This window comes from Polypterus senegalus, chromosome 5 (assembly GCF_016835505.1).
Source record: "Polypterus senegalus isolate Bchr_013 chromosome 5, ASM1683550v1, whole genome shotgun sequence".
In the NCBI taxonomy this organism is placed as follows: domain Eukaryota; kingdom Metazoa; phylum Chordata; class Cladistia; order Polypteriformes; family Polypteridae; genus Polypterus; species Polypterus senegalus.
The window spans coordinates 151585392-151599323 of NC_053158.1; the positions used below are offsets into that span (position 1 = coordinate 151585392).

General features: G+C 37.0%; 1 protein-coding gene across 2 annotated transcripts in view; it reads left to right on the forward strand.

Moving 5' to 3' along the window:
- vopp1 (VOPP1 WW domain binding protein) overlaps positions 1 to 13932 on the forward strand; it is a 539003-nt gene that overhangs the window by 425998 nt on the left and 99073 nt on the right. For both annotated transcript variants that reach the window (XM_039753501.1, XM_039753500.1), the window contains exon 3: positions 10017 to 10094. In XM_039753501.1, the coding sequence (XP_039609435.1) occupies positions 10017 to 10094 (78 nt within the window). The remainder of the gene's footprint in view (positions 1 to 10016; positions 10095 to 13932) is intronic.

Genomic DNA, 13932 nt, shown 5'->3' on the forward strand with positions numbered 1-13932 from the left:
AGAGCTTATTGTGTGGCGATTGTGTATTTGGAGAAAGAAAAGTAAGGACAGTACTGCTCAGTAAATTATTTCATCGAAGGTTGCGCACGGCGCAGCAAGCATCTTGCATGAGGCGTGAACAATCACTGCGCCGCCGTGTTCCCATGTTTATTAACATGCTTTAACTTATACATCTCAGTATTTTAATTATTCAGAGAGCTGTAATATCACGAATGTAATGGATTCTGTGTCCTGTCGGAGGAAGAGAAAGCCCGTTTAAGAAGCAAGTACTGATTCACACACATAGAGAATGTAGAAGAACAAATACAAAACAAAGCATTTAACATGCTTTAGTTACGATGGGATTTGAGAAACTAGTAGATTAAACGATTTTAAGATGAAGTTTATGATGTTCTACTTTAATGACAAAATAAACTGTGTGATTAAAGTGGAGAGTTCAAGATTAAAGTTGACATTTCATGCTTTTTTCCCACTGTGTGCCTATTTTTTTTTCTCTGTACCCTAATAAGCTTTCATATGACACTCAGACGGTGGGCTATGACTCGCCTTTTCACGGCGACTTTTATATCTGACAACTTCTTTTTTATTTCGGGCACTGTGCGACTTTTTTCAACTTGAGCTTTCGAGTTTCTCCGACACTCTTTGTCCCTCAATCAACTTCATTTTGTTATTTATATCACTGTTTAAACCAACAAATAGTATGTTTTTCCTTGCCTCCAGTTGGTATTTGCTGCAATTTTTCTTTTGCCCCCTGTGCTTTTGTCATTGCCTTTTCAGAGAATGCTGAGCTTAAGGGCTATTTATATTGATTTGCATATTCAAAGAGACGTAATTCTGGGAGGAGACGGGGCAGGACAGCAGGCGCGTACACGTGCTTTACTTTTCACGCTGACCGGGATTTATGTCGTGAAAGAACGTGGAAGTTGGCATTCGAACAGATTTATGCATCTGGATTTTTTTGTGCATACGCACATTTCCACTTTTGTCCATACGCCATGTTATAGTGTGAATTCTACGTACGCCGTTATGCATGAGGCCCCTGGTTATCATAACAAGTAGTAAATGCAAGAGAGACAGAGCATTTACAGAAGAAAGATGTAAAAGGAAAGAGAAGAGTGCTTGTTGGTGGTGCTTTCAGGTCGTCAGATGGATCAGCTACCCATGTGTAAACAAGGACTTATTTTGTGTAGGTACAGCAGGCTCAGGGGACTTCAGAATTTCTTATTCTATGTTGAGTTGGAATCTCATAATCTTTACTATTTTTCTTTACTATTCTATACTTTTTTATAGTTTGGGCTCTTTAGAGTTGATTTGAATTTTGGAACAACTCACAAGCATCTACCAGGGTCTGTGCAAGCCTAGAAAAGTTATAGTTGAACATGTTTTTTTGAGTTCTATTACTGCCATCTCTTTTTTGTTTTTATATTAGTCTAGATTCAGTCTTACTAGAACATTACAGAGATTGTTACTTACCTAAGGAAACACAGTATTGCTCTGACACTACTGCGGGTTGTTTAGCATTTGAAAAGCCAATACAATAGCGTTATATTATTGAGAATTCACATCTGAAAATCATTGCAGACCAAATATTAGACATCATCCAGAAGAAGGTACAGTAACTACTGTACTTAATGTAAAAAATGTAGACGTTTAATGTGAGTTTTGATACCAATTAACTTTGATTACTGTACTTAAAATGGAATTACTGGCAGCGAACAGTTTGGTAAGGCAACACCTCAGTCCATAATTACAAGGATATTAGACACATTGTCTATTAAGTGGCCCTGTCATCTAGTAAGTGTATCTACAGCATTCTGAAGTTGTTGTAGCAAAATCCTTTGCATTAACCTCATTTAATATAATAAGCACCTCTTTCAGTTTGGCTGAGCATATAAGTAGTTTCAGAATGGAAAGGGAGGTTGTGTTTAAAAATATTACCAAAATATTAAAAATATTAAAAATATTACCAAAATTAGCACCAATTTTTCCTGCTTAGTCATTTAATACATTCTATGCTTTGTAAATATCTTCCTTATGTTTGTTAAAGCATCTTAAATGCTAATGTTATTTTTGAAATCACAGATTTCCTGTAAATAAGCAAGAATTCCAATAAAATAAAGTCTAACTTTGAACTTGAACTAGAGAGTATTAAGTCCTTCTCCTTTTCCACTTCAATGTGGGGTTGATGTGCTTGGTTAACCTTCTCCAAATAGCTCAGTTCTGCACCTCCTCTTCAGTCAAATCCTTTTTCTTCACATCTTCTTTTACTTCTCCATCCACCTCCACTTTCAGCCTCCCTCACTTTTCCTTCTCCTGTACTTCCATTCCTATCATTCTCTATCCATCCATCCATTATTGCGGGGGTCTGCTGGAGCCAATCTAAGCCAACACAGGGTGCAAGGGAGGAAACAAACCCCAGGCAGGGTGCCAGCCCCCCGCATCCCATCATTCTCATGCCCACATATTCATTGTCTCTCCTAATCACATGTCCATACCACTTCAACTTACTTTCCTGTACTTTCTTAAATATCTATCCCACTTTTGTTGTACCTCTGATTGTCTCTTTTTTATTCTGTCCTTTTTTAACTCCAAACATGCATCTCAACACACTCATTTCTGCCACATCTATCTTCCTCTCCTGTGTTCCTCTAGCAGACAACATCTCAGCTCCGTACATCATTGTTGGTTTTACCACTGTCTTAAAAACCTTACCTTTAACCTTTGACTTAATTCTTTGATCATTCAATACTCCTGACATTGCCTTCTTCCAATTGTTCCATCCATACTGCACTCAATAGGTTGTCTTTGCATCTAGTTTTCCATGTTGGGCTACCACTTCTCCATTCTTCCAACTTACTCTCTACTTCCTGTCTTTTGGTGCTACTAGACACAATGTCTTCAGAAAAAAAAACAAGCCCTGACTCAACACATCCATAACCAGATCAAAGAGTTAAGGAATTAAAGAAAATCCCTGGTGCAAATCTACTCTAACTCTAATCTCAATCCCAACGCTTTCTCACAAATACCATGGACAATCCTCACATATTTCTAAATAGATAGATAGATACTTTATTAATCCCAAGGGGAAATTCACAAATTACAGCAACAGTATACTGATACAAAAAATATACTACAGCTGTATATATATTAAATTAAAGAGTAATAAAAATGCATGTAAACTTGCAACTTGCAACTTAAAAATGCAATAACTTTGAATAATGTTAGCATTTACTCCCCCGGGTGGAACTGAAGATTCTATATGAATTCAATAGTTTATTTGCTATAACTTCACCTTTTACTATTTTTTAAATAATTTGTTACTGGATAATTTTCTTATATGCTATGCAAGTGGATAGACGCCAGGTAACAGTCATCAAAGCAAAAAATACTTCTTCATGCAATTTAAATTTTCTAAATTGCTGCTGAATTATGTATTTTTCTAGTCTGTTTGAGTGCAACTGAAAATTTTGGCTTTTTTTAAATTAAGGACGAATACAGTAGAAAAGTTCTGACAAACACCATATATAAAATCGTTTCTTGTTTACTGCATTGGTAAAACTATGTTAAGACTGTTTAAGTGGAGCAATATTAAATGTATAAAGATTTGAAGATGTAACAGAAAATATGTACTTTAAATTACAAGTCCAAATTGTTTGTTATGGAAATTGTTAGGGACAACAGCAAAAGATGGCCTTGCAATGCAGCGTTGCCTTGATTAAAACTGGTTCCTGCCTTGTGTCTGATGCTGCTAGGGTAGGCTAACCCTCAACTGGAACATGCAAATTATGTTGAAGTTCATATGAAATTCAAAAATCTTATAAAAAGTCAACTTTAGAAGTGTCGTAAGACTCCAGATGAAATGGTGGGATGTCAACCCAGCCACTCTGTTTACTCAAAATAATAAAGCGTGTCAAACAGGCACATGATGGTGAAATTTAAGAAACAAAAGCAATGGTCAGCCATTGGCTTTAGGGAAATGGCTCAAAAGAGCAGTCAGGCTTCAGGGTCAGAGCTTCATTGGACAACTGGCTTCTCTGCCAAATGAAAATCCTCCTTCTAGTAGCACCTGCTTTTATAACCCATAAACCGGAATGGGAGGGGTCCGTTGCCCTCAATGGCTGTCTTCTCGGGGCAATGGGTGAAACAAGAGACAGGAAAGTTAGTGATCACACCCCCTGGTGTCCTAGGGCGGTATTTCTTTCCTTTGATGAGCCCAGAAGGTGACCCTTTGACACGCATGCATAACAGAAGTGATTAGCATATTAAGTTATTAAGCTTTGTATTAGAGATTATTGATTATAGGTCATTTCTTAAGTAATCAGACACATTCAATTTGTCCTAACTTTGCTATTGTTTAAATGAAATTACACTGTGTGCACAATTATTAGGCAAGTGAGTATTTTGACCATATCATCATTTTTATGCGTATATTCCAACTCCAAGCTGTATTAACTTGAATGCTTATTGGATTTAAGCACGTCAGGTGATGTGTATTTGTGTAATGAGGGAGGGTGTGGCCTAAGGAGATCAACACCCTATATCAAGGTGTGCAGAATTATTAGGCAGCTAGTTTTCCTCGGGCAAAACCGTCCAAAAAAGAGATTTAACTGACTCTGAAAAGTCAAAAATTGTAAAAAGTCTTTCAGAGGGATGCAGCACTTTTGGAATTGCTAAAATATTGGTGTGTGATCACAGAACCATCAAACATTTTGTTGCAAATAGTCAACAGGGTCGCAAGAAACGTGTTGAGAACAAAAGATGCAAATTAGCTGCCAAAGATTTGAGAAGAATCAAACGTGAAGCTACCAGGAACCCATTATCCTCCAGTACTTTCATATTCCAGAGCTGCAACCTACCTGGAGTGCCCAGAAGTACAAGGTGTTCAGTGCTCAAAGACATGGCCAAGGTAAGGAGGGCTGAAACCCAACCACCACTGAACAAGAAACATAAGTTGAAACGTCAAAACTGGGCCAAGAAATATCTGAAGACAGATTTTTTTCAAAGGTATTATGGTCCGATGAGATGAGAGTGACTCTTTATGGACCAGATGGATGGACCTGTGGATCAGTAATGGGCACAGAGCTCCACTCCAACGTGGAGGTGGGGTACTGGTATGAGCTGGTATTTTTAAAGATGAGCTAGTTGGACCTTTTGCATTGAAGATGAACTCAAAATCAACTCCCAAACCTACTGCCAGTTTTTCGAAGACAATTTCTTCAAACAGTGATACAGGAAAAAGACCATGATTTTATGCAGGCCAATGCTCCATCACTTGCATCGAAGTTCTCCACTGCGTGGCCAGCCAGTAAAGGCCTTAAAGATGAAGGAATAATGACATGGCCCCCCTTCCTCATCTGACCTAAACCCTATCGGGAACTTGTGGGCACTTCTTAAACGCTAGATTTACGGGGGAGAAAAACAATACACCTCTCTGAAGAGTGTCTGGGAGGCTGTAGTCACTGCTCCACAAAAAGCTGATCGTCAACAGATCAAGAAACTGACAGACTACATGAATGGAAAGGCTTATGACTGTTATTGGAAAGAAGGGTGGCTATATTGGTCATTCATTGATTGATTTATTTTTTTTGAAATGTCAGAGGTGTTTATTTGTAAATTTTGAGGTGTTTGTTTATTATTCTCACTATAACAGATGAAAATAAACAAGTGAGATGGGAAAATTTTCATTTTTCCTTTAGTTGCATAATAAATCTGCACACTAATAGTTGCCTAATAATTGTGCACACATATGTATTCCCCTGATGATGTTCACACTCACATTTCCGTTGTGAAACATTCAGGTTTCAGGTTTATTAACATTTTGGATTGACTGATAGCACTGTGTTTGTTCCATATTAAAATTAATCCTCAAAAATACAACTTGCCTAATAATTGTGCACACAGTGTAAGTACCCAGTTAAACATCTCACATATGTTAGGAGAATGTGCTCTTAGATTTGAACCTAAAATTCAGAATCTGAGGTATACTAGCACTAGCCATTAGGTTGACAACTTAACTTTTATGTGTTCTATAATCAAAACATTGATCTTATGGTTTGTGTACATTTTAAATTATCTACTCATCTCTTTGAGCTCTGATATAAACATATTACATATACTGTAAATATCAGTTTTTGGTGTCGTAGAACCCAATTTTGCCATCCATTTTTTGATTATAAACGGTTTTCTAATGGTTATATATTTTTCTTTGTCAGCTTTATATTCCTGGATGTCATAATTTTAAGTATTACTTGTTATGGCATTGCTATGCAACAACTCTCAGAGGTGCGCTGTGTTGATGTCATCACTATGACAGTATAGAAGGTCGGCGCTGTGCACGTCTTAGTCATTCAAGTTTACGAATGAGCTAAAATAAATCTGTTGTTTGTTGTTGTTAGTGTTTATAATTAGCATTACAGACCCTTCTTCTGGCTTTATCTTTGATTTTTGGTTTAGAGATTATGTTTGACGAACGACAGATTCTCAATATCAACTTTTTTATTGAATTTTTGATGTGCCTTCTCCTGGTCCACCACCATTATGTAGAGGTTTGCCCTTTTTTCATGGCAACCATGATAATTGAATGATTTTTTTCTCCTGCCATTTTGTATGTAAATATTGCATGATTAGTAATTCATTGTTTTCTGTATTATCATTATGTGTATGTGGTCTGTAGTCAGCACTCTTAAAAATAATGGTTCTTTAATGACATTTTATGGTTCTCTACTATACAGTAAATACAATACAATTTATTTTTTTATAGCCCAAAATCACACCAGAAGTGTCACAATGGGCTTTAACAGGCCCTGCCTCTTGACAGCCCCCCAGCCTTGACTCTCTAAGAAGACAAGGAAAAACTCCCAAAAAAACCCTTGTAGGTAAAAAATGAAAGAAACCTTGGGAAAGGCAGTTCAAAAAGAGACCCCTTTCCAGGTAGGTTGGGCGTACAGTGGGTCAGTCTCAAAAAGAAGGGGGTCAATACAATACAATACACAGAACAGAACAAATCCTCAATACAGTATAAAAATAAAAATTTTACAAGTACGGACCAAAATTTAACAGTAGATGATATCATATAATATGATTTGGATTTGTTTAGAGTCCTGGAGACCTGAGCCATCAAGCTTCCTCCCCCATTTGGCCATTCCACAGCTGAAACATTGCTTGGCCAGCCAGTCTGATTAAAGGACCCCTCTACCCCATGATTCCTGTGATCCTCCATCAGGGATGACTTTACCTTAGGCAGGCAAAACAGCTTGGCAGGTGGGCCGTGGCACCGAGAAGAGAAACAGAATAGGTGAGGGTTAGTAACAAATTATAACTTTCATGTTACTTATGTTTTAGTGCTAATGACTAACAACAGAGATGCAGTCTGTACAGTTAATCAGCAGCTCTAGTCAGGATATGCTAAACTGAAGTAGTGAGTCTTCAGCCGGGATTTAAAAGCTGAGACTGAAGGGGCATCTTTTATAGTAGCAGGCAGACCATTTCTCAGTTTAGGGGCCCTGTAACTAAAAGCTCGACCTCCCACTGTTATTTTATTAATCCTTGAAATCATAAGCAGACCAGCATCTTGAGATCTTAATGTGCGCTCAGGTTTGTAAGTCATGATAAGTTCAGACAAGTAAGACGGACATTGGTCATTTAATGCTTTATATGTTAAAAGGAGGATTTTGAAATCTGCCCTAAACTTAACCGGGAGCCAGCGTAAGGATTTAAGAACTGGAGTTATGTGTTCGTATTTTCTTGTTCTTGTGATAATTCTTGCAGCAGAATTTTGGATTAACTGGAGGCTGTATAAAGAACAGTTTGAACATCCACTGAACACCGCATTGCAGTAGTCAATCCTACTAGAAGTAAATGCATGAATTAATTTCTCAGAATTCTGTTTATTTCGAAAGCACCTTAATTTCCAAACATTTTTAAGATGGAAGAAACATGATTTGGACAACTTTGTAATATGCACTTTAAATGACATGCTAGAGTCAAAGATAAGACCTAGATTGTGGGCTGATTCAGTACAAATAATGGTGATTCCAACTGAGTTAAATGATGACAAAATATTGTTGTGATCAGCGTCATTCCCTCCAACAATTAACATCTCTGTTTTATCTGTGTTTAAGACAAGTAGTTCTCATCCATGCAGTCCTTTAATTCACTAACACAACTAATTAAAGACAACATTGGAGAAACTTCATTTATCTAAATGTTAGGTATAACTGGGCATCATCTGTATACGAGTGAAAATTAACATTATGTTTCCTAATGATAGATCTCAGTAGAAGCTTGTAAAGTGAAAACAGTAAAGGGCCCAGTACTGAGCCCTGCGGGACATCATATCTCACTTCTGTGTATAATGACGGAGTACTGTCAGCACATTTCTGTACATATTGGAATCGATTTGATAAATAAAAACTAAACCAAGCGAGCATAGTGCCTGTAAGCCCAACATTATTTTCTAGCCTGTGCAGTAATATAGAATGGTCAATGGTGTCAAATGCTGCACCTTAAGTCTAACAACATAATTACAGTGGGGGTTCCTTCATCAGAGGATATCATAATATCGTTTAAAACCCGTGTTAGTGCCGTTTCTGTACTATGACCAGTGCGGAAACCAGACTGGAATTTCTCAAATAAATTTTACTTTTTCTAGAATTTTAGAGAGAAAGGGTAAATTTGAAGTAGACCTGTAATTATTTAGTATGTGTAGGTCTAGGTCTGACTTTTTAAGTAATGGTTTAATGACTGACACTTTTAGTGCATCAGGTACTGTGCCATGCAATAATGAATTATTGATAATGTTTAGAATAGGCGCTGCAAGAACATCCATTGCACTTTTTACTAGTTTTGTTGGCACTGGATTTAGGGAACAAGTAGTGGGCTTCATTTTAGAAATTGAAGTTAAGACTTCCTGTTCATTTGCAGGATTAAAATTACTAAAGTGCTGAATGCAATGCGAGGCAGGGTCTGCTAAGCTAGTACAGTATGCGGTTTGTACTGTGATGCTGAGATCTGGGGTCTTATATTTTTAATTTTCTCATTGAAGAAGTTCATAAAGTCTGTACTGCTAATATCTGTTGTTATTTTGCACTGTACATCGGAATCCCCATTTGTTAATTTAGCAATTGTTCTAAACAGTACCCGTATTGTGTGGTTCCTCATAGCTCCATTGTTTGACCAAGCACCATTTCATTCTGGAGCAGGTTCTTTGCAAATGAAATTGGTTCTTTTCTACTTTGAAAAACTTCCTAATATGCAGAACAAACAGAAAGTGACTCAATTTGTGGTTATTCACTATATTGGAGTCTGCTACAGATGTAAATAAATCAAGGTTTTTTCTGGAACCTTCCTGTGTATGGGTCTTTGGGAGCCAAAAATGGTTCCCCTTAAGGCATCACTTTGAAGAAATACTCTGGCACGTTTATTTTTAAGAGTGAGTGAAGAGCAGTTTATAGAAATAAACAGAATCAAACTAGATTGTGAGCCAGTATTCCACACCCTGTATTCATACTTCAAACACATATAATGTGGAGGCTGGTATCATTATAGCTAACTGTCACAAATACACAAATGCACTAATGAGGCAGACTTCAAAGAAATGTGTCCTCAATGACTGTCATGGTTTAGCACTTGTTTCTACATATTTTAGCACACAGTCTCCTCAAAGTTCTATTGCATTCCCCATTGGAGTGAAATGTACAAGAGAAATATTACTTCTTACGCCTCATTTCTTACATTATTTCTTTTTCACACTTGTTTCTATCTTGAGCAAATGCAGGCACTTGGGAGTGTTTTTCAACTCACTTCAACTTGGGATATATTACTGATGGAATTTATCCAGTGTTAGTGTTTGAAAAAAAAGAGAGCAAACATGACTGAAAGGAGAGGGATGTGGGGATTTATCATCAGAAGTGTAATGTTCAATTTTATTGCTGATGTTCACAGAATGTAGCAACTTGTAAAGAAAAAAAAATATTCTACTGCTCTGTTATCCTAAAATAGATGTGTTGCTGTTTCAGATGCCGCTCATATGAAGACTGTTGTGGTACAAGATGCTGTGTAAGGGCGCTATCTATACAAAGGCTCTGGTATTTCTGGTAAGTTGCTGTTTATTATGTAGATATGAGTACATTTCTTTGAAAAGTGTTCTGAACGTGTCCTGCACTGCCTTTTGGTCTCCTTTAAAAATTCTACTCTATGGTAATGAGATATGAGTGAAAAGCATGAAGCATCTGGGTCAGTGAACTTGTTTTTGTTGATCAAGCCTAAAATGGGATAACAAGAAAAGACCAGCTAGCAAATTGTAGTGCTGAGAAAAGGTAATTCCAAAGAAAACCTATAATACTTAAATAATGCATTTGTCTGTCCATTCAAGTTCTGAATCTAGATTCTCTCAGGGTTAAAGTGTGCCTGAGCCTCATCAATTGCAGGGCTAAAACCAGATCTGCTTCAGTCATCGGTTTGTTGTAGTGTGTACTCTCACACAAACCAGGCCATTTTAGGCTCAAAATCTGACATATCATTGGGAAATTGGAAAAAAGCTGTAGCATTAGAAGAAAAATCACATTCACACAAACAAATATCATGCAGTCTCCACAAAGGCAGTGAATGAACTGAGAAATGAATCAAAGCTCCCTGGAGTTCAGAAAAAAATGCTGAAGAACACAATATTGTGTTCCTCGGCTTCAGACCCACTTAGAATTTAAGAGGTGAATATTTACCTTGATTTGCATGCTAAATTATGTCCGCCCCTCAGTAATTTAGAAGATCAAATCTAATGTACTATGTCTTTCATCAATGATAGCCTCAAATTATTTGATATTAACAGGCTCTCATTTTTTGCCATCCAAGAGTACCGTGTTGGAAACAGAGTTACTGACTACAAGCAGTGTTTGTAATTGTTATTCTAGTTGTATTCTTTATTGTGTTTATAAACCAAATTGCCAGTTTATTAGGTAGATCCTCACCTTCACACAAATTCTACATTTAAACACATCATATGTCACAAAATTTCAGGGAGTATTATGGCAGAATAGCTTCAGGTAGAATAGCCTTTCTGTCATGAGTTAGTGTTCAACTGATCATTGGAATTGTCAAAGCAGGTGACCTTTAGTGAATTTGAAAGTGGTATTGTAGTTGGCGCCAGTCATGTCAGTGCTAACATCTCCCCAACTGCTATGGCCATGGGCTTTTCACACAAAGAATCATGAGAAAAGCAAAAAAGAAAAACACCAGTAATGGGTGCTCTCATGGACCAGAAGAGTCAAGGGAAGATACTGAGAATCATACAATCAAACAAATGGGCCACAAACAGGGAAATGACATCTGAAGTCAACACTGGCATTCAGAATGTTATCTCAGGACACATCAGGTACTGTCAAGTCAGGTACTGATGTTGTCAATAAAAAGAAGAAAACACATCTCCAGAGGACACAGAGGCATCAAAACTGGAAAACCAAAGAGTGGAATGTTACTTGGTCATCTGAATCCAGCCTTTTCTTTATGGTACAACATTCTGAAATATCACATCTAGCATTTTATAGAATACTTGCCCAGACAAATTCATGTTCTTCTGTAGGCCAAAGGAGGCACATCACAGCAGTAGATAGGTGTGCCTAATAAGTTGGCAACTCAGTTTTTTCTTCTTAATATAAAGGTTTTCTATTGATTTTGCTATAAGTTATTTTATCCAATTCAATCAAAGAGTGGTCCTAATTGTATGTGCTTTTCTTCTTCTGTGGATAGTAGTATTTTATTATATAGTAGATTCAATTAAATTAAGTAATCCCAAAAGAGTGACAAGTCTCCAAAAATGAAAAATCTCAGATTTCAATCACAAAACTAAACTTTAACAATAACCTAATAACAAAGACTACCAAAGAAATGTCATAGTCCAAAACCAGAAAAACTAAAACCAAGAAAGAAGAAGCAAAAACACAAACCTTAAAAATGTGAATAACTATAGGAGCTGTACAACAAAAGCCAGGAAAAGCTAACTGACACCTAAGCAATCAGCATGTGGCCTGCTGGACCCTTCTGTAGGCCTCATTTAGCAGCCCCCTAAGCTGCTCAACTCCAGCATTGGGTGACCCTGCGCCCTTGGGCACAAAATGCAGAAAAGAAAATAACAGACCTAATTAATGAAAAAAGAAAAAGAATTACAATATGACTGAAAAATAGGAAAAAACTTAATGAATAACAATAAAGTAAAAAAGAGAAATGAACAAGTCATTTTTATTAACAAAAATAGAAAATAATTAATCAAAAGTAATAAACAAGGAACTAAGGCCGAGGCCCATATTTATCAAGTGTCTTATTAGAGTAGGAAAATGGTATTAACTAGGTCAAAATTTTCAGATTGAATCAGTTTAGGTCGTACTCTTAGGAGTAAAAGTACAAGGCATATCATCCATTTTCCCAAGTTAGGCACTACTCCGCGATTTAAGAGAGCTTGTGAGCTGTCCTAATTTGTTAGGAGGTGCCAGGAGATGGAGTTCAGACTGAGATTGGCACACACATTCTAGGAAAGGGAGAATGTTTTGAAAATGTTGAACAATAACAAAGAGATGTAATAATATTTGTAGCAGATCTTAAACGTTGTATGATCAATTCATCTATGCGGAGAAGCCATGTGCTGTCAACTGAAATAAAAGTGTTGGTAACATTACACTTTTTTGCCACAGGGAAAAGGCAGTTTTGCAATAATGCTTACTTTGGTGTGTTAGAACCAAGCATTTGTGACACAATGTTAAAGCAATATGCTTTCATGCAGGTTGGCATGCACTTAAAGATCATTGTCTCAAAAGTTGATGAGCATGAATATGTGAATAGCCAATGATATCACAGTGCCAACACACAGGTGATCATGGATGTAAATTGTATTGCAGTAGTCAGCATATTAACCTGAAGATAAGTGGTGCTGGATGGGTTATTAACAGCAGAATGTCACATCTTTACAGTGAGCTCTGAATTCCATGAACCCCTGTAACATTCAGGTAGGCAGAGAGTGCTGGGGCATTGGATAAATAGAGCCTCGCAGAAGATAAGGGTGGGACTAGGAGAGAGGTGTAGCATGTGACTTTGGAAGACGATAAGGAACTCTGGAAGAATGAACACAACTTCAGCAACAGTGTAGGAATAGCCTTTCCTGGTTTCGCTGTAACGGTTACTTTATGAGATGTTCCCAACATAGCCATGACAGTGGGAAGGTGATTCTTCTGAAAGTACTGCGGTGGGTCATTCATTGTTAAATAAACATGCCCATTATTGGGGTTTGCTCTGTTTTGGAATGTGTGTCTTGGCCTTTGTATCTCTGTATTTATTACAATTCATTATATTCTTCATGATGTTTCAATGTGGAAGCAATTATGTACAGCTTAGCACAATACCTTACAGTACCTTATTATGTTTTCCTTCTTCTTATTTGAATATTATTAACAAGTCTTTAGCCCACGCTATGCGCAGAAATTGTTTTTATTTCAATCCTTAAAGATATGTTCCCAGACCAACCACCACTTTCTTTGTGTGTCTTGCTGCCTTTGTTCATTGCACATTGCAGCCTTCTTGTGGATGACTACTTTATTTGTCCTACTCTAAGGTAGGTCATATTCTTCTCCTAGTCAGACTTTTAGTGCAATTCCTAATAGTGATTCTGAGGTGCTTGATAAATACAGATATAGAGCCCTTGCAAAACCATAAAAGAGTTAGGTGTTTTCTCTTTCTTATCACAGGTATACATTTAAATTGATTTTCAAAATAAATGGTTAAGAAAAGGAATGAAAGAATACTGGAAATTTTAACTGTATAATGAATGCAAAATTGTTGAACTGCCGTATTCTCCAATGAATTTAACAAATATTCTATTCTCAAATGTTTTTATGTGCATAAAGAGGCAAACTTGCACCTGGTGGTATCATTTACTGTGAATTAGATACA